The 21,270-nt window shown below is 38.7% G+C and overlaps 1 protein-coding gene across 1 annotated transcript in view; it reads left to right on the forward strand.

The window, feature by feature from the left end:
- The window catches only part of LOC146139967 (IgGFc-binding protein-like), a 50,981-nt gene that overhangs the window by 15,898 nt on the left and 13,813 nt on the right, over positions 1-21,270 (forward strand). Inside the window, exons 12-42 of the mRNA XM_083392574.1 lie at positions 845-1,010; positions 2,267-2,375; positions 2,965-3,109; positions 3,396-3,525; positions 3,833-3,940; positions 4,663-4,758; positions 5,402-5,550; positions 6,300-6,397; positions 7,326-7,482; positions 8,129-8,250; positions 8,720-8,887; positions 9,303-9,416; positions 10,095-10,293; positions 10,838-10,919; positions 11,286-11,408; positions 11,808-11,906; positions 12,297-12,445; positions 12,922-13,019; positions 13,337-13,487; positions 13,912-14,033; positions 14,553-14,717; positions 15,167-15,450; positions 15,965-16,090; positions 16,770-16,865; positions 16,937-17,085; positions 17,534-17,631; positions 18,465-18,615; positions 19,082-19,203; positions 19,479-19,643; positions 20,276-20,589; positions 21,081-21,206. Of these exons, the coding sequence (XP_083248700.1) occupies positions 845-1,010; positions 2,267-2,375; positions 2,965-3,109; positions 3,396-3,525; positions 3,833-3,940; positions 4,663-4,758; positions 5,402-5,550; positions 6,300-6,397; positions 7,326-7,482; positions 8,129-8,250; positions 8,720-8,887; positions 9,303-9,416; positions 10,095-10,293; positions 10,838-10,919; positions 11,286-11,408; positions 11,808-11,906; positions 12,297-12,445; positions 12,922-13,019; positions 13,337-13,487; positions 13,912-14,033; positions 14,553-14,717; positions 15,167-15,450; positions 15,965-16,090; positions 16,770-16,865; positions 16,937-17,085; positions 17,534-17,631; positions 18,465-18,615; positions 19,082-19,203; positions 19,479-19,643; positions 20,276-20,589; positions 21,081-21,206 (4,381 nt within the window). The remainder of the gene's footprint in view (positions 1-844; positions 1,011-2,266; positions 2,376-2,964; positions 3,110-3,395; positions 3,526-3,832; positions 3,941-4,662; positions 4,759-5,401; positions 5,551-6,299; positions 6,398-7,325; positions 7,483-8,128; positions 8,251-8,719; positions 8,888-9,302; positions 9,417-10,094; positions 10,294-10,837; positions 10,920-11,285; positions 11,409-11,807; positions 11,907-12,296; positions 12,446-12,921; positions 13,020-13,336; positions 13,488-13,911; positions 14,034-14,552; positions 14,718-15,166; positions 15,451-15,964; positions 16,091-16,769; positions 16,866-16,936; positions 17,086-17,533; positions 17,632-18,464; positions 18,616-19,081; positions 19,204-19,478; positions 19,644-20,275; positions 20,590-21,080; positions 21,207-21,270) is intronic.

The raw sequence follows: 21,270 nt of genomic DNA on the forward strand, positions 1-21,270 counted from the left end.
TAGTGAGCATTCATCATTTAACTCGTTTGGCGAGGTTGTCCATTTAATTGCGAAAGCTTTGTACCAAACCACTAATTAGGTCAAATACGGGGAAGTTTGCTTCCCAGTGTGTTTGCCACCAAATAAGTGCTCGTGTCTCTCTACACACCATTTACTGAAAAACCTTATCTGTCCAATTATGGAATTTTGATGCCTCGACTGCTTTCCACGCCAAACCGTAACGTAAATTGAAACGCGGTTATGTGTTAGGCAATAAAATGCAAATGAGAACTATAATGACATCATCAACAGTCCGACACATGTATTGTCCTAGCCCTGAAATGCACGAGAATCATTAAAGGATTAGGAAAAACGGGGAATTATTACCTGCGCGATGCAGTCGAAATGATGAATTATTCCAAGCAGAAACGAACCGAATAACTTTAGAAACACATTATAAACTTAATTTCCATCCTTCCCGTTTGCTTTTAGTATACATTGCTAAAACACGATGTATTGAAGAGACGAAATACTTCCGTATAGCTAGAATATTTTATTAAATCAAGTGATTTTTCGTTTTCAAATCGTTCAGGTCAATCTAAAAAGGCTACGTTGTTCAATATTTTTGTAGACTAAAATTATTTTCTTTATTCCTTTGCCTATAGAGTTTGACATTATTATTACCAGCTGATTTAAAAGCAAACCTTAGAATAACAAATAAAAGGCTTTGAAACTAAAAAAATGGTATACACTACCGAGATTATTTGCTAATGCATACCTTATTATGTGTGCCATAATCCCATTGTAAAAGTTTATAGAGATATATTCCCTGAAAAAGAATTATTCACATTTTTCTGCACCACAGGTCGATGGTACGAGGGTCCACGCTCCTGTAAGATTCCGCGGCTTTAACGTCGACCTTAGCGGCAAGTATGTTCTGCTCACGGCCGACTCCGGACTGAGCGTTCGCTACGATGGCATGTCCGGCTTCATGATCGGCCTGCCTACCCAGTATACGGATCACGTGAAAGGTGAAGTCAGGCGTTTTGTTGTTGTTTACTCAAAAAAAAAAAAAAATATATATATATATATATATATATATATATATATAACTTATATATAACTTTATCTTTTGTTTGGTTCAATTCGAATCTTCTGTATGAGTGAAAATGTTTTTATGTTCGATCAGTTAATCCTAAATACTTTGAACAGCGATTTGCCTTTTGCCGGGTAAAATTATGGCCTTTACTGCCCGATGCACTTAAATTGCACATTGCCAAAAAACTGCTTGTTTTGAATTAACGTGAGTAAATATTAAAACCATTCGGAAATATTTTGAACGTCTCGAATAATTAATTCTTTGTTTATTTTTAACATAATGTTCATAATATTCTAACTATACCCTCCAGGCACTTATGTCCAAATGCTTGCATAGAGATAAAATTACAAGTTTTTTTAGCGACTCGATGCTCGCTCTGCTAGAATTACTGGTTCTATATTATAATTAAAGAAATTATACAACACTTAAGATTACATTTTACGTTAAAGTGTACTGTACGTACATACAAATGTTTTAACACAGATTTTTATTACAACGTGATGTGATAATCACGCAATTAAAATAAATGAGGTAATTATCCTTATTTACAGCTGCAAAATGCACGATGTGACATATTGTATATGTCGATTTTGCAATAAACGCTCAACACGTACAACTTCAGGCCTCAATCACCTCGACTGAGGTCAAGCAGCATCAGGAAAAACGATTTTCTTATTTCACGACAAAGTGTCTTTGAGTGGCAGTAATACACGAAGTTGCAGTCAGTCTGTTAAAATAACATGATTGCCTTCTTAGCTTCAGTGGCATAAATTCGAAGCCACACATACCAACGATCTAACAAGCCATTATTGTAAAAAATAAATTGCTTTTTGCCTATACCTCGTTACAAACCGGTATCGTTGCTATACTGGGTGTTACCCGTTCAACCACTTTTATACAACCCGACGACTTGAGCACAAATAAAACAACAAGTTGACATTGCGTGATTTTCTCCATAACCGCAAAGTGTGATCTCGAAATTTGCCCGACCACTCAATTGCAGTCGTTTGCTGCAGTGCGAAATGCCTTTGCTGCAACAAAGGTCCAATAAGGAAATTATCTCAGAACTTTCCGTTATACAATCACCCTGGTCAGTTTATTATTGTTTTCTTTCGTATTTGTTGAATGTTTATCAAAATATTTTCACTCAGTTTAGCAAATTTTTAACAAGACCTTGTTTTGGCGCAGGTTTGTGTGGCAACATGAATGGAAATCAGAGCGATGATATGCAAAGAAAACCGGATGATTCGTTGAGCGCCCAACAGTTTGGGAACAGTTTCCAAGTCGGGTCTTTTGGGTAAGCGTTAGTCAAGTCCACATTGCAACAAGGCCAGGCATTTTTTTGCAAAAAAATGATTGTGTGCCTTGGTCCACAAAGCTATGCCCTAACTCATTTAAAAAGAGCTATCTACCTGTTTTTTTCTTACGACAAAAACCTGATTGACTAAAATGTCGTTGTGAGCTTTTTGCGCATACGAGCGCGATCTACAGTGTTGGTCCACAAGCCGACATCTTTAATCCTCATTAATTTATTTTCGCTTACAACTTTGTGGTGGCGACCGTGTAAATTAAAACCGCTAAGAATTAGGTTTCCAGGAAGTGAAATAGCAATCTGTTATAAACGACTGTTTGCGTGCGCACGGAGAACTACAGCAAGCGCCAAGTCGTTAAATTTCTTAAACAAAGCTTTCTTCTTATATATTTGGTTTACATAATTCAATCTGGTAAATTGATTTTCTGCTGTTTTCTTGGTATTATATTGCCCGAAATGCATTATCTATAGTTTCGAGCTTAAAAAACTTATACATCGCATAAAAAGGGGCTACACTGGTATAGTCATACAAACATTCGGCAAAATTTAACATTTTTTCTGCATTGTGCAATAGCTGCATTCCACCGCCGCTGAGAGACCAAGCTCTCTGCTCGTCTGGAGAAAGGGCTTTCCACTCTCTCGCTTGTTCCACCATCACAAGAAACCCGGGATGTTTCGAACCCTGTCACACAGTGATCGACCCAAAACCGTTCTTCGACGTAAGTGTTGTTCACTTTTTCTCTGCCCAACGCCTTGAAAACACTGGCAGCAACTGAGTGTTGTTTAACATGTAATTATATACCAATATTGCAGTAAGCCTCTTACAAAGACAGGACTAGTAAAATTTGGCTGGCTCTAACGAACCATTATTTATATTGCCTGAGCGAAGAAAGTATTGTTTTGGTATAACTATAATATTTGTGTATTTCGTTTTGTTCGAATTTTAATTTTTTAAAAACTTTATATTGTTTTTTAATAACGATGTCGCTCGACTGTCTGATTCAGAACTGCCTGACGGCGATGTGCGGGACTGTCTTTTCGATTTCCACCCTTGAAACGCAAGTTGGTGCTTACGCCGACGCCTGCCAAATTGAGGGAGCCACCTTCTGCGATTGGAGGAGCGCCATTGGTTCAGGTTTGTAAGCTTCTGCATTTTGCTATGTTTTTTGTAGCTGCACCTTTGTAAAAACATGTTGTTACACAAGGACTTGACGAAGTGCTTTAGGACCAAACTGGTTAACGCGCAAGTGAACTGCTCTAAAGCGCATGCCGTTCTTCAGCTTGAGCTCAAAATAATGCACATACTATTTTTAATTCATTCCGACAATAAAAAGTATCAGCAAGTATTTTGTAAGACATGTTTTCATGTAGAAAAACGCCACTTAACTAAAGCATCTGTAAAAAAAGAATAACTAGTGAAGGAAGTGTTTTATGTTTTTCAGCACTCGAATGTGCTCCCAACTCTCACTACAACGCGTGTGGCCCGGTGGAACCCCTAACCTGCTCTAACCTCAATTCACCTCGACCGACAATACAATCTTGTCAAGAAGGTATGCGATTATTGCCCTGTGATAATAATACATACATTTATACATTTTCATTTTTTAAAGATATTACTTTGCCTAAGTTTTCAAAGATTTTACTATAAATTTATAACTTACATTGCTTTGTTGATGGTTTATATAGCGTAAACCAAATTTCCTTTTTTCAGATTTAACGAAAATCTTTGAATAGATTTAATGAAAATATTGAATTCTGCTGTATTTACTGACTTCGCAAATTTGTTTAAGAAAGAAAATTTACCAAGTGCTAATCACGCTTTTCATCCGCAAAATGTTGTGTAAGTTTTACGGTAAAGAATCGCACGTTATCCGCAAATCCAAAATCGGTCTTTTCTCACCAAACGATTGCCTTCAGTGACAGTCACCACTGGAAACGTAGGCCTACACGTGTTACGTTTTAATATCTTGTTTTCCTGTAATCTGGAGTTAAATCCGAGTTGTGTTTGTTAACAAAGACCTAGAGCCGCCTATGATGTGTCTGTTTTGTGATTGCAACTGAAGTAATTTTTCTCAAAATCTCAAATCCATCCTTATAAAGACGCAGGAAGAATATATAGCATAACAACTGCCCAACAACCATTGTATTAGCAATTATAAATACCAAACATTTGTTGATCTGTTTTTGCTGAAAGGTTACTGTTTAATCCACCAAAAACAAACAGCAAAGTTTAAACGATAATTTTATATTGAACTTTACCGTTTATTTGTAGGCTGCACGTGCAATGAAGGGTACGTGTTGTCTGGTGAAAACTGCGTACCACAATCGAGATGCGGATGTTTTCTGCAGGGAAGCTACAGATTGCCAGGTGGGTTTTGTCTTCTTTTAAAATCCTTTTTTTTTCAACCGTTTTTGTTTATATTATTGCATCTATATGTATTACTTTATTGTTTAGAGCATAATGGTTGGAGGTTGTAGTAAGACGTAATAAGAATATCAAAGCCCATACAGAAGTAGGTATCATTTTGGACGTTTCGAATAACTCTTTATTCATTTTCAACATCTGTTGACATCTGTTGATGTTGAAAATGAATAAAGAGTTATTCGAAACGTCCAAAATGATACCTACTTCTGTATGGGCTTTGATATTCTTATTACGTTTTATTGTTTAAAGATATTTAATTTGAAAAAGCGCAATACGAAATTTTCTTTGAAGCTATATGAATCCAGATCACGTGAGTTAAATAATTACACTTACTTTATCGAATATAGCCGATCATTTTATTTCGACTGAAAAAATAGTCGCTTGGATCCGTTATCCCAAATGTTCCTGCATTTAAATAAGATCAAAACTCTGGACATACAGAAAAAAACGAATTGTTTTACGCGTGCCATGCTCAGATTTCAAGACAGAGTTTCCGAGTGCTTATTGTGCTGCCGTTATTCGCGGCGAGAATACCGAGAAACGCTTGGCTCAAGCTAACCGCCATTTGCATCGTTTTTAAATGAAGGCTTCCAGTATCGCTCCGACGACTGCCACTTCGAGTGCACGTGTTTCGGAAGGAACCAGACCTCGTGTGTGGCTGTGCCGCCCTGCGACGGAGGTGAACGTTGCGGTCCGCACACGGACGGGTTCATGCGCTGCGTCGAAAGGCTTCCGGTAAACGACCGTTGTAATTACATCTTGTCGATGTGCGTTGTCATTTCACGACCGGGCGTCCGGGTGCAAATTTTACCCGCAAATGGCGCTTGCGGAAGTTGCTGTTAAAGGGGTGTTTCGTGGAATGACCTGAGTGAAAGTTGAAGTCGACTGAAGTCTTTTTCAGTTGCCAGTTAGTAAACACACTGATCGTTACAACAACTTAGTTCCTTATTCAAATAGAATCAATACACAAAGTTACCAACACTAAATAATTAACACAGCATAAATATGAAACTAAACTTACACCTCAACCAAAGTAGATGTTAACAGAAACACGGTCACGTCTGAAATTAAGGACGAAGGAGACAATTTTCTGCTCGAGACAAAGTGCGCCACTATAGGAGCAGTGTTTAATTAAATAAAACACCAAAAGGTTGACACTGAGAATTGTCAATTTTAGCATTTAAATGGTAGGGCAATAAAGGTTTGGGAAATATTTCGTTTACAGTGCAGTTTATTTTGAGCCGTACGGAGAAAAAATCAGCGACGGGTAATTCGGATACTTTTCCTAATTTAAATGCAACTGCAAGCGCGTCACGTGTTGTAGTGGATTAACATACAGGCTATTGTTTGCGAATAGGCATGAAGGCCCCCAAAATAATTTACAGTGTCAACCGCCAATAGATTTTAATATAAAACACTATTTAAATTTCGTCACGAAACCCGGGATGGCGAGAACTGCTTAAACCCATCTTTCCGTCATACAGGCCCCTGCAACTTGCAAGGTGATTGGAGACCCGCATTACAAGACATTCGACGGAGCAACTTACGACTCGATGTCAACCTGCGCTCACATCATTGTTAAGTAAGTCCACATCGTATTGCAACCATTCCGTTTTATTTGCTTCACAACTTTCAGACCAATCACCAATACGACCAGGCTGGTCCCTGTATATTTGAGTAAATTTTACGTCGTTTATCCGAGTCAATTTCTCCTAAAAGTATATGTCACTGCATAGTTGACCCACATAAGTACATTTTTGACCCTTATGCATATTGCGCAACGTTAAACATTTTTTAAATTAATCATTAAAGGGAAGATTAATTTCCATTTTGATATGAAGTTTATCGTATGCTTTTAAGACAACTAAACATAGCCTAAAAATATATAGCCTTTTATGTGCTGCTATATCGTCACGTGTTTTGATTTATTTTGCAATGTATATTTTAAATAGCTTTTTATGTGCTCATAAAAGAAAATATGTTAAGTTTCAAGAATTGTAAACAAAACGTTTTCTTTTTTACAGAATAGTTCAAGCATAATTTTCGATCCAATTTGGAAAATTAAAAAAGAATAGGTATTTTTAGAATGCCGTTATCCACAAAACGCCATGACCGAACATGGTCATCAACGTAGTTTCTGAACAAGGGCCATTACCCCTGAGTGCTTAAACTAATGATCGTTAAACGACACTAAATTCGTGGTATATTAAACGCCACCTCCGGTTTTTTTCCTGAGATATGTGTGCTGTGAAAAGTCCAATTTTAAGAGTGGCGTGAAAAAACGATGTCGACACATTTCGTGAAATAAATGTAGTCTTATATCTGCGAGTTAAATTTATTTTCTTACAATTTTGAAATGCTTAAACTGACTTTTAATTAAATCGAGTCAATTCATGGGAATATATTATTATACATCAAACAGCGAGTGTTCAAACTCTTCGACTTACGAGTATAGACTTGAAACCAATTCCATCATACTAACACTCATCTCGTTCTTTGTGACAACGCAGGTCGAAAGAGGGGGCGTCGGTTGTCCCCTTCACGGTGGTGGGACTGAACGCCCAGCCACGCCCCAACAACAGTGTCTCGCACGTTGCCGAGGTCCACATCAACGTCGGCGGCAACAACTCGATGAGGATCACACTAACCCAGGGACCCGTAATCAAGGTGAGTCATTCTTTTGATTTTTGGTATGGGCAGCTCGACTTGATGACCGTGAAGGTCTTAATTTCGCTGTCCGAGTGTTTTTCTTTATGTTCTTTTATTAATGTTTGCAAAGATGCAGAAAAATAAATTGAATCTTGAATCTGATCGTGACGTTATTTCAAGGTCAGCGTCTGTATCAAACGTCGTTTACTTGCTATACGCATAATATACTTTTGCGATGAATTGGAGGTTAAATTAAAAAATTAAAGTCCGCAGAAACGTGTTTAGCAAAACTAAATTAGTGTAAGTCATAAAATACACAAAAAATTAAGTTTCTTATTTTTTACCTTAAAACTTACAAATTTTTTCTTGAAATACAAAGCATACACTCTAAAAAAATTGTAAATTTCACTTAAAAATCATCGTATTTTTTACAATTCTTAACCGCAGGCGGAATTTACGTCAATATTAACGTTAATCGAGCATGTTTTTGTGGATCTTGTACGACAGCCAATCATAAGCTATAATGTTTTTTAAGGACGCCTTGGGTTTAAGAGTAAAAAGTTCATTTCCCGATAACCTCCACTTTAAAAACTTTATATTGTCTAATATTGGACGGACTTTAAGTTTAAACCAGGTTTGACTTATCCCGTTGCATTCTTTTCAGTACAACGGAGACGTTGTGTTTCCCGGCACCTCGTTCCCGGGTGTGACGTTTCGCAGAAGCGCCCACTTCACGATCGTGTCCTTCGACTTCGGTCTCGTGATACGATGGGACGGCGAAGACCGGTAAGTGCTGTTCCGCTTGAATATGCAATAAAATGGTCTAAAGCAGAGGTTCTTAAACTTTTTTGTATGTTTTACCCTTTTAGCAAAGACGAATTTCAGATTTACGCCAAATATATAAAAATAGTGCTCATACATGACTAAACATTGAAGTAACTAACAGATAAAAAGTATCAATTAGCGAAGCATAACGTTACCGACACTAAAAAACTAGACGATAAAGAATCTATAGGCTACTAGGCTAGCTTTGAATTAGCATTTAATCTAAACTAGGAAAGTAGGCTACCAATACCTAGGGTTGGCACATTTTTTTTGTTCCGCCAACTGATAAGAATATTTTGATTGATAGCTCGTTTATCCCCTAAGAAGAGGAAATTTACCCTCTGGAAAAATATCCCCGGTTAAGAAAGGCTGGTCTAAAGTATTGTTCTCTTAATCCGTGCCTAATTCGCTATACGCCCTTTTCTCGCAGCCTTCGCCTGTCGGCGTGGAGCACCCTCAAGAACCAGGTGGAGGGTTTGTGTGGCAACTACGACGGAGACGCGGGCAATGACATGCAGGGAGCCAACGGCGGGGGACTCATCACCGACGTGGATCGCTTCGTCAACAGCTGGCGAGTCACGGGACTCGACATCGACGGGTAAGCTGCTTTCCACTGCTAAAACATTTATACATGATTTTGTCGTTCAATGTAAAACAATTCTGTCGAATTTTGAAAGCTTTAGTCCACTTTAAAATAAAGGTGAATTATTACTTTGTGAAAATTCTGCTTGCTTGACCGCGACTTGAACAATTGTAATTTTGCTGTGCATGGAATGTGGTGCAGTTTCGATTTAAAAATAAAAAAGTTAAAATAAAACCACATCATCAAACTAGTTTTGCTTCTGTTTTTTTAAGTATGCCCGTAAATGTTTTTGTATCAACACTATACGACAGATGATAGTGAAACCAATAAGTAATAGGTTGTTTTTTCACGTTTCAATCGAATGTTTGGTATTTCTTTCGTGTCTTCGCTGTTCACTTTGACATCACCACCTTAAATTAATTATTTAAAGGAACTACTACCCCGAGCCGCCACGCAACTCAACAGAGCGCTGCGTACGTCATGGGTTTCACGGCAGTTTGTTGCAGAATTGTATCTCCTTCTCCAACGACCAACCGGAACACACGTAAGTTGAGCGATTTATTGTTTTTCAAAAAAATATTTTTTTATGCTTTTTGACACTCGCTTGCTTTAACCCTAAACAACACTGATTTAATTGAAATAGTTTCATCGAATGCAGCATTTTGCATAAAATACACTCGTGGCAATCGGCATAACGTATAACGTGTGTATTTGTAGTCCAATATAGCCCACAGAGTAGCCACAACTGAATTAAATGATAAGGCATAATGAAATAAGCACGATTACGCGACTAAATAATACAAACGGCATGAACTGGTTATCAAATGACATACCGTATTGTAATCCTTTCCAGGAAGCTCGTTTAACGATAAATAATAATCTAATGACATGCTATCACGATGAAGCACATTACATAAATTCGTGATCATATGAAATAACTAAACACCACTAGAGCCAACTCGCACAACTAAACGCGTTCTGGTCTATAAAACGCTATTCGCCGTCGTAAACCACGAATTTACTAAACTGAGATTCAAACTGCCGACACTGGAATACCCCGTCCAAGATCAAAACTCACCAGACTGAAACTTAAACTTACGTCTCAACAAACTCCCGTGAGTGTACGTAGCTTACCTGTAATGTAATGGCAACATTTAAACGGCTGCAAGGCCATGAGGAGCGCATCATGTGGTTAGCACTTTCAACATCTATTTTCCCCCAGTTGCCGAGACCGGAGAGTTGGTGTCATTGCTTCACCTTGCGACAACGAGGCTGCATCGGAAGCTCATAGACGAAGCTGCTACATTCTGATCGATGCGGAGGGACCATTCGCACCCTGTCACTCCGTCTTCAATCCGTTCAAGGCCTACGAAGACTGCCTTTTCGATTTGTGCGCCTACGACGGCAATCAGACCTTGAGGGTACGTAAAAAATGCGGTGCGATAGTTGTCATCGTGCGTTGTTTAGAAACCTTTGGAATAATCTCTATAGTAACAAACGTACGGATCACAAGAATCGCTGGACTCAATCGTAGATATCGCAAGGGTTGCAAGCATTTGTTGATTCGTAGGAATCGCACCGATTGATCCTACATCGATTCATGTTATCCATGCCATCCATGTGATCCTGTATATTGTAGATACACATTACTTGCAATTTTAATTTTGTCCTTTTGTATCCTGGGGTTCTATATTGATCGCAAAATGGAACGTTCTATAGGATGCGGTTGTATTTTAGTGCAGTTAATAATTGAAAGATAAGTCCGACACCATTTACAAAAGGGTTTCTTTAGTCTTGACAAATAACGTAAATTGTTTGAGAAAATCAATTTTATACATCCTTATTAGTGTCATTATGCGGGTAGCCAATGGTATTTTTTTAGTTTTTTTGTATGATATTCGTTGGTAGCAACAAAGAATAACCTCCTCGGGTGCTTTATCTTAACTGATTTTTCTTTTACGACAGGAGCGCATTTTGTCGTCGTACGACTATGACTGCCGCGAGAAGAAAGTAGATGTTGGTGCTTGGAGGGAAAGCGCGGATTTACGTGAGTATATATATGACTTTATGGACATAAAAAACTGCTTGCGTATGGATTATGAGAAATCGGATTAAAATTTAATTTAAAATTGCGCAGATGTGCAATAAAACCTTCTTATCAATCAGAATTATTTGAAGATTCCAACGCTTGCATTTTTCGTCAACGGCTACTGAACATCAAACAACAAAATAATCTCTCATGCCTATAGTAAAATGAAATAGTTAAAATCCGATAATATACTGTATATGCCGAAAACTCACTCACTTTTATCGAAAAATACATGCGATTCATTAAAATAAAAATTTCCAATGTGAATCCAACCAGATTTCGAACACGCAAACATTTCGTTTAAACTTGTTTTCCACTCTTCAGCGTTGATTTGCGGAGTGAACAGCGTTTTCACCGAGTGCATGCCGCAGTGTCAGCCCTCCTGTAGTGACATGGACGGATCTAGTTGCTCCGGTGATCCTGACTTGGGAACGCAGTGTGTGGAAGGTTAGTGGCCAGGCTGGTTCTGTCAGTTTATGGTAGCTATATGTGCTGGTTTAAAGTGATATGAAACCGTGTTTTGGTTAAAAGGTGAAATCAAATGAATAAAATTTAATATCAGAAGTTCTTTGCAAAAATGATTTGTCTGATTTTTGGGTTGGATTTTTCTACCACCTGGTTTACGTGTTAACATTATTTTGTATTCGTTTTTTAGAGACTGATGATGCCGTGATTGGCGAAATATATTTCTCTTTTATAAACTAGAACCTATAGTGACTGATTTTGACTGAGATAAGAAAGTCTATACTGTTTTTGTTTTATGATTTGCATGTTGACCTGTTCTTCATTCTAGTATGTGGCTAGCATTAACAAATTTTTTAATATTTTTGTACCGAAAATCATTAGGCTGCCAGTGCATGGAAGGGTTCGTGGTGTCGGAAACGGGATCCTGCGTACCTCGTGAAAGCTGTGGATGTGTCGTTAATGGCAGATACCAGCTGCAAGGTAAGTGATTTTTCTCCCTACAAACAATAATAAATTAGCAAAAAGCGATATGTTATATGCGCAGTTTAGAGATATACTCGTTACGATTTACCACCTCATTAAATCGATAAGCATTTAATTTACATAAGGTTAACTTTTTTTAAAATGGTGTGTTTTACCCAGCAATAGCGTAACAAGGTTATGCCCTTTTGCAAATAGTCCACCAACGATTTATTGGTAAACAGTATTTTGTTGGTGTGTAAATCATTCTATAAACTAAAAAAAACTTTTGATCGATTCATTGACTTTACATAATTCGCGATGCATGGTGAAAATTAAAAAACCCTTCTAAAAATGAACTATCCAGAAAAGACCTTATATCGGAGTGATTTTTGTAAAATTAAAACACAGGTTTCAAGTATCGACAAAACAACTGTACCGAGGAGTGCGTCTGCTTGAAAGAGAACACATTACAGTGCCTGTCAGTTCCCACCTGCAAGATCGGGCTTAAATGCGAAGCGGACTCGGCCGGGTACCAGCGCTGTGAGGGAAGACTTCGGGTAAGTTGCTGTTGTTTGCTATTTATGCATTAGGCTATGGGGCAGTTTTAGTGCTATTGCTGCTAACGATAAATAAACCTGCGAATTTGACCGGAAATAAGCCTTCTGACAATTTAGAGGCCAGACATAACAGCGTACTGTAATAATAGTAAACAGAATGCTTGGGGGCGCACTACCAGATTAGTTAGTCTTCAAAGAATTATTAGCAAGCCAGAAAAGAATGGAAAACTTATACATTTGAATTCCAATGCAATGACCGGGGCGCTAATTTTAACCTTGCTTGAATAGTCGAACTGATTTAAAAAGCCTCCGGAATGCACCCGGTGTTTATTGTTGGTTTACCAATGGCACTATGTAAAAATAATACAGCGTAAACGGAATAGACCAATTTTTTTGTAAAATATAGGCCAAACGCCTTGTTTTAAGTTCGTTGTCAAATTTCAAATTAGGTTTAACTCAAAATTAATATTTTTCAGCGTCGGGCAACTTGCAAAGCGGTAACTGATCCCCATTACAAGACCTTCGACAACGTGTACTACGACTCCATGGGAACGTGTGCTTACATTATGGTCCAGTAAGTTGCAAATATAACCAATTATACGTGAAAAATTGAACCACATGTAAACGTAAGCGCACAAAATTTGTAAATCGTACGGTCTTGTTTTTTCTAGATATGTCTCACTGTACACCAATTATAGTGGGGAGTTTATAATTTCACCACATTTTAAAGTTTATAAACCAAACTCGGTCAGACTACCGAGGTTTAATATAAATTAACCCCTAAAATATGATCCTATATTGGATTTCACCTTTCCTTTTTAACCAATCCCTTGGACGAGACAACTTTATAAGATTTTTTACGCAACAAGTCACGCAAATTCTTTATTTAAGAAATCGAGCCGGCACGCCTGCCCCTCAGTTCCGTGTGGTGGCGGTAAACGAGAACCCGCTGCCAGGCTACCCTGTCTCCCATGTCAAGGAGGTCCATGTGCACTTCGGCAAGAACAACACCATGATCTTTAAACAGGGACCCATCGTCGAGGTAAGCATTTTCATATGATTGGTTTTTAGTGTGAAAACCTGAGAACGATTTTCATGCTTTTTATGTTTCGCAAACTTCAAAATATGTTTTTAAAACAAGCAGTCGCTGCAATTTGTTTTCTGGATAAAACTTTGGATCATTATACAACCTTTTTGTCCTATAATACTGTTTACAATATTCCAAAATAAAACACAAAAACAGCAGATTAATGATACAATATCATAATTTGGAAAGTTGCTTAAAAATAATATTCAAATCTAATAAAAAATCGACATTTATTTACACTAACACGCTAAAGTTGTTTATTCCTCTATGATCTGCTTTTTAACCTGATGTATAATTTAAATACGATTTACTTGACAAGTCACATGTGATTAAGTATAGCTTTGTTCCAATGAAATGTTTTGGAATATATTTGCTTCAGCTTAACGGACAACGAATTGAACCTGGAACTGAGTTGCTCGGCTTTGTTGTGCGCCAAGCAGGAAACTTTATCGTGGTCGACTTCGATTTCCGTATTGTGATTAGATGGGACGGCAAAGACAGGTATGGATGAATTTTGGTAATTACGCTCTTGGCGTTACCAAGAAGTTTCTTTATGTTCGTAAAATATGCTTCATAGGAAAGCAAGCAACACCCATGTTTCGTTTTCATTTTTTTTCTGCGACCAGTCGAACCTCATTTTAGGACACGACATTTAGATGTCCTAAACACTTATCTCAAATGTTTTAGACAACGGTTAGTTCAATTATGCTTTACAATTTGAATAACCTATTGTGTCTTCTATTTAAAACAACCTATTCTGACTTCTCTGCTGTATTTGAATCCACATTTTCAGAAATCAATTAGGGTAGTAAATGTTAATGTATTCTACTGTTTCTGTTTTATTGGAAATTTAAGAGCAGGACGGAACGTCCAATATCTTTTCAATTTAAAGTGATTCTGTAAAAACACTTAAAAAATCCTGCAAATTTCTAGTAAAATAATTAAAGCGGCACTTACTAAAATTTAATTTCTAAACCGATTTAACTTTAGCTACTTAAATCTTTCTCCATCTCTTTCAAGGCTTCGCGTGGTTGCCTGGCAACCGCTGCGCAACATGGTCGAGGGCCTGTGTGGTGACTTTGATGACGTGTCTTCCAACGATCTGCGAACGAGCTGGGGCGATACAACCGACGACGTCAGCACGTTCGTGCGAAGTTGGGAGATCGACGGATACAACACCAGCGGGTATAAAAAACATCCTCCTCTAAACTGGATCTTGAGCATTTGTAAACTTTAAATGGGGTCTTATCAAAACAGTTGTTTTACGAAATTTACTTGTATGCTGGATATAATCACAAATATAGCAGAAACGTTGACATAAAATTATCATCTGAGCGTCTCTTACCAAAGTCAGAAACACGTTTGTTAAGACTCGGTAATTAGCGATGCATGTGGTTTTTGTTTTGTCCATGGAAACCCCTGATAATGCAAAATTGCGTAACTATAGTATTTTGCTTTTAATTGAATAAAGTTGTTTTAGATCTTTTTTATAACCTTGGTGGTTTTGTTTGAGTCTTAAGATATGGAGAAAAGATCAACAACAAGAAGTGTTGGAAAAGGCTTAGATCCCAATATAATTAATAAAAATAATAATATAATTATGGTTTTATCAACTTCTTTTCCTCCACGATCAGCTGCGTGCTCCCGCCGCCCGCCAACGCGTCTGATCTGTGCGCCGACGAGAGTGCCGTGGCACAGTACGGAAAGGAGTGCTCGGGCCTGACCGACCCCAATGGCCAATTCGCCGCCTGTCACTCAAGAGTCTCCCCCTGGAACGCGTTCCGCGACTGCGTCTACGACCTGTGCGCGTACAACGGAAGCACGGAGTACCGGCGCCAGAACTTCGAAGACTACAGCGCCGACTGCCGGGAGGCCGGCATCAAGCTGCCCGAGAAGTGGAGGGACGTCGTCAACATCAGTGAGTTTGATTTTTTAGATACATAATCCAACTTTGAATGCGTTGATTTCTGTAGGGTTTCGGCCATTTAAGTGTCAATTCAAAGTTATTTCTGTTATAAAGATTTTTCGGGCTTATGCTGTTCTCCCTTTTCTTAACGCTTGTTATTTAGCAAGTTTAGCGAACGCACAGTGACTGTATTGCTTTAGTTTGAAGCAGGTTTGTTCAACTTTTAAATTTTTTTGACAAAAGTAGATACGATACGATAGTTTCGCTATGCATTCTTTTATTAAAATTTATCACGAAAGACTGTACCATCGGGTGCTAATCGATTTTTTAAGCAAGAATTAGTTGTACGCATTGTATTCCTTTTAAACTGTCTTGCACCTGCTTTATTTGTTGCTGTTGGGACACAAATTATAGTTGGTATTGTCACTTAAACGATACAAGAAAACCACGAGGCATGATGACGTGTAGCAATTAAAATCGTGGACGTATATAGTAGGTGACCGACAATTTTGCTTGATTTTATCAGCCGTTGAATGCGGACCCAATCAGCAACCTGGCGCGTCCGAATGTCCCCACTCCTGCACAGACCCGGATGGAAGCAAGTGCCGTGCCAGCAATAACACCGATGATACTGGCTCTCTACTTGTTGAAGGTCAGTTTGTGTTCTGTCGAAACAAACGTTTATTATAGCTGTTTTTGCTGCTTCAGAACACAGCAACTGTATAAGAAGAAGTAGCAGGAAACAGATCTCAGAGACTGTGACCTTGATCTACTTAACTTTCCTCCAGCCAGTTTTCAATATGCATTTTTTGTGTTACATCTCTTTTCATCGTATAGAGATGCCAATTGTTTTTTGCTCTTTTATGTTAATTGAAATTCTTAAATAGCTCACCAGACGGAAATTCTGTCAATGCTCTCCTTTTGGTGCAATTATTTTATAGGTAGATGTATTGCATTTGGAACTTCGTTATGTGGCACACCATAACACGTTGTAGGTGCCCAAAGACCAAATTAAATTGCAATTTTTAATCTATAGCTCTCTTTATCCATATGGCAGAATTAACTCCTGGTGCAACAATATTCTTTACCTGTAAATCAGTTGAAACTGTTTGTTTGTTTTTCATTCCCGAAAAGCTTTAAGAATCCGTGCTTCGTCAGATTAAAATCAAACTACAATCCAAATTGTATTTCAACACCACAAATTACAAATTGTATAAATATGAAACACGCGGCTATCAATCAAACATTGTATTACTCGCAACCATCAAATATCGCATAAACCTTTGCCGAAACGGTTAAACGCTATCTAAAGCGAAAGTTTTATCTTTAAGGTTGCATTTGCCAAGAGGGTTATGTTCTCTCCGGCCAGGTTTGTGTGCTGAGAAGCGAGTGCGGATGCACCATCGACGGACAGTATCACATGAAAGGTGAGTCGCGTTCAAGTGTATGTTGCACCCGTTTCCCCTATCTCGCTTTAAACACCATTATTTCTTCCAAGGCTTCGTCTACAGATCCCGGGACTGTCAAACCGAATGCAAGTGTAGTGGAAACAACACTCTCAACTGCATCCCGGCACCTCCCTGTCCGACGAGGTCCAAGTGTAAGAGGGACCAGGACGGTTTCAAGCGTTGTGTGCATCGCCTCAGGGTGAGAAGACTGTAGCTTTGGTACTTACAAAGTGGCTTTAGGCTTGGGTAGTTCAACTTGATGAGTAATACGCAGCACGAACTAATTTGTTTCCTTCGTGTTTGTTTTAGCTCTCTGGGGGAAACTAAGGGAATCTATGCAGTATTAAATAACCATCTGTAATTGTCCTGGCCAGTTTATTTGGTGCATGGTGTCAAGTTTGTAAAAAATTAAAAAAAATGTAACACACAATTTCTACTGCAAATGTTGTATACATGTGTACAAAACGAACGTAATTGACTAATTAAAAAGATCTGTAGAATTAAACAAATTTATATTGAAATAATATATATATATATATATACATATATATAACGTGTATTACTGATTTTTCATTCAAAAATCCAACCACCTCAAGTTACGTTTTGTAACGCTAGACGAATTTGTTTATATGTGCTTGACTTTTCAGCGTCGAAGGACCTGCAAAGCCGTCACCGATCCGCATTACATGACGTTCGACGGTACGACTTACGACTCGATGGGAATGTGCTCCTACATAATGGTCAGGTGCGTACACGCGGTTTGCTTTTACATAGACCAGCGTGGTCCAACTGCAGGCCCGCGGGTCAAAGTTGGCCCGCGAGTTCAGCTTTTTTGGCCCGCGAACTGATAGTCAGCTTTGGTTCAATCTGGAAATATCACTTCAATTTTTGTTTTTGTAATATTTTGGTGTTGAAATTATTTCATAACTACCGTAACTGAACAAAGGTATACATTCCATAAAGTTAGTATATATGCCATAGATAGACTATGTATAATTTGCTAGCAATAAGCCCAAGAATCGCAATTTAAAAACATTGGCCCGCAAGATAAAATAAACCTTGTTTTGGCCCGCGATGAAAAGAAGTTGGACCACCCTGACATAGACTATGACTCCCTAAGACGCGCTGGAAATATAGATAGTCCTGGCTTTGGGCTCGCCTTTGGTATTTTAGCAAAATATTCTATTGTATGCTATCCAACGTTTAGAATGTGCGGTCTTGTCGGTTCCTAATTTGCTACTGCGCAAGCTAACTCAGGACTTGGGTAGTCCTAGTTCACTATATACGTCCCGGGTATTTCAGACAAAACGACTCCGCCAAGTCTCGTGTGAAAGTATAGAATTCAGCGAACAACGAAGAACGCAGTCTGAGTTGTCTAGTCTCTATTTTATAAGATGAACATGCCGTCGAAAAGAAAGAAATTTTTTTTTCGGATTTGTTTTGTGGGGGTTGGAGACTTCGGATGTCAATGTTAAACTATGCGATGCGAGCGCACCCGAAGATAACAATTAACCACGAATAGAACGCTATAACAGAATACAGTTTTAACAACATTTTTCCACCATTTTGTCATTCCAGGAACAAGGCGAACTCGTCAGTGAGCGACTTCATGGTGGTGGCGGTCAACGAGCAGCCGGAGCCAAGAAGGATCGTTTCACACGTGAAGGAGGTCTTTGTGCATTTCGGCGACGCTCAGACCATGCGGTTTATGGCGGGACCAGTTGTGCAGGTAATGTTTTTTTAGGCTACATTATTCTGTAATGATTGAACAGCATTTTTATTGCCAAGGTTAATGATTTAAAATAAGGGTGAACAAACTCAATATGTTCTCGGCGGGCCGGGCCGTAATAAATTTCCACTTAACTATTTTGTTATAAAAACATGTGGCTTCCAAGCATTTTAATGTTGTTAATCTTCATCAGGACCGAACCTGAATGATTCGTGCAATCATTTCATCTAGATTCTAGAGGGCCGTAAGATGCCGATCCCCAACTTAAAACAACATATTTCTCAAAGTTGACTGTATTCCACTCCGACACAAATTAAACATTATTCTTTGAAATCTTTCGATTGGCCCCTAACTCTAATAGAACCATGTAATAAGTATTTATAAACTAGTATACTTATTATGTTTGGAAAGCGCACCATTGAGTTTCAAAAAAAATTAAATCATGATTTATTTTCATGATTTCCAGCTTAACGGTGTTACTGTCAACCCCGGTTTCAAACGCGACGGTATTGCGATCCGCAAAGCCGGCAGATTTACGGTGGTTGACTGGGATTTTGGACTCATGGTACGATGGGACGGAGAGGACAGGTAAGTTCAATTTTAATGAAACAAATTAGAGCTTTAACGGATTGTTCAGCTTAGCCTTATTAATATATGGAGTACAATTTAAACATGTTATATAGCATGAAAGACCTATTCACCTGTGGTTTTGTATGTGGTAAAGCGACTTAGGTGCGATAAAACTTGAGGATGACGCAAAACCTAAACAACTATCATAGTATCGTGCAAACATACATATATATAAATATACCATGTTATGCTAGTAAACAGCCTTTTATTTTTCTTAATGTTCCCGTACTTAGGCTGCGTATATCGGCGTGGAGTCCACTGCGCTACCAAGTAGAAGGCTTGTGCGGAAACTTTGACGACAACCCGACCAACGACCTTACTGCGCCCAACGGAACCATCATCAGCGATATCGACAAATTCGTGGACAGCTGGATCATCGAGGGATACGGAGCCGAGGGGTGAGTGTAGTAAAAATAAATTACATTGATCAGCTGACGGTGATAAGGCAGCAGGATTATGTTTATATAACCATATTGAAAAGTATAACAAAGCGCTTTTCTAAAAACGTAGCCTTGCTAATATGATATTATAAGGATAACTGTCTTCATTCTAGCTTAGTATAGACATGCATCTATATTATGCTCAAGCAAGATAACGCCTCGATTTCAAAAACTCACTACAAGAGCAAGCGAGCACAACTATTTTATTAGTGATTTGATAAACATATTATTTTCGGAAAAAGTAACTGCTTTTGTAGTGCCGTTTGTTTGCAACGCAATTTTGTATGATAATACAACAATTTACTTGGGTCGCAAGATTATACCAAATTAATTTTTTTTCAAAACGGGTCGCCTTAAAAACGTGTTGGGAACCACTGCTTTAGGATATAACTCTATGGTACTAATCAGGAATACCTTGCGCAAAAAAAAAATTGTTTCATCCCTTACAGTGGCTTACGTCGAGTTATTTCACTGAAAATACCAATACTTTTAGCCATAGATAGAGTCAAAAGCGTCTGAAATGTTATCCAGCCTAAAACCACGAGCTTAATTCCCTGGCCTAAATCTTCTTTTTTCTATCCCTTATACAGTTGTCCAGGCGACCTCAAGTCGGACCGCATCCCGCCCAAGTGTATTGACCCGGCCGAGCTGGCCAAGCACAACTCGTCCTGCTACTTCATTATCGACCCCCAAGGCCCGTTCCGCGCCTGTCAGGGAATGGCAGAGGCCCAATCGGCCTTCAAGGCCTGCGTTTACGACCAGTGCGCCTACGACGGAGATCCGAAACAAAAGGATCGTGTTTCTGCTTCTTATCTCGCAACTTGCTTGGACGAAGATGAAGAGGTGAATGATGGAAACCAAACTTTGACACCACCCGAGGGCTGGAGACAGCAGGGAAATCTCAGTGAGTTCCTATAAATGTCGAGTTTTGTGTGCACTTTTTACCTGCTGTTGCATTTCATGGGATTGGACTTAACATCCATTCGAAACTGGAGAAATAGAAGGTACCTTGTATAAGCAAATATCGTAGTTTGAGGCTACCACCATTTGTCAACATTTTAGAACCTTTAACTGATTTTTCGAGGATGGTTAGGTCTCTACAATGATTTTTTCTTTAAGACAAAATCCGGCGCGGCTTTGAGTTATGATAACTCTACGTTGTTTAATGTTAAACCATTAATCAACATTCAGTCAAGGTTAGTTTCCTCTGGCGCTGTACCTATACGTTTGTATGTACAAAACCGTTGTCTCAACTTACTAAACCTTTGCTTATTTCTAAACGGCACGGTCTGACATATATCACTAAAAAAGAGACGCAAATATAGGGAAGAAAGCCCCTAATTGCACTGCCCGCTGATTGCAAGCACATCTTAACCATTCGCTTTTTCTTCGCAGCCGAACCCATCTGCCCGCCGCACAGTCACTTCGTCGCTTGTCTGCCGCAATGTCAGCCCAGTTGTGATGATCCTGACGCGTCTCTGTGCTTGGCTGATCCTCTCATCACTAAGGAGTGCACCGAAGGTAAGACACGCGACAGTCAGCGGCGTTGTATTACTAAAACGCGTATTTTAGACATATTTCAGAT

The sequence above is a fragment of the Ascidiella aspersa genome, chromosome 6, assembly GCF_963924565.1.
Source record: "Ascidiella aspersa chromosome 6, kaAscAspe10.2, whole genome shotgun sequence".
Taxonomy (NCBI): Eukaryota; Metazoa; Chordata; class Ascidiacea; order Phlebobranchia; family Ascidiidae; genus Ascidiella; species Ascidiella aspersa.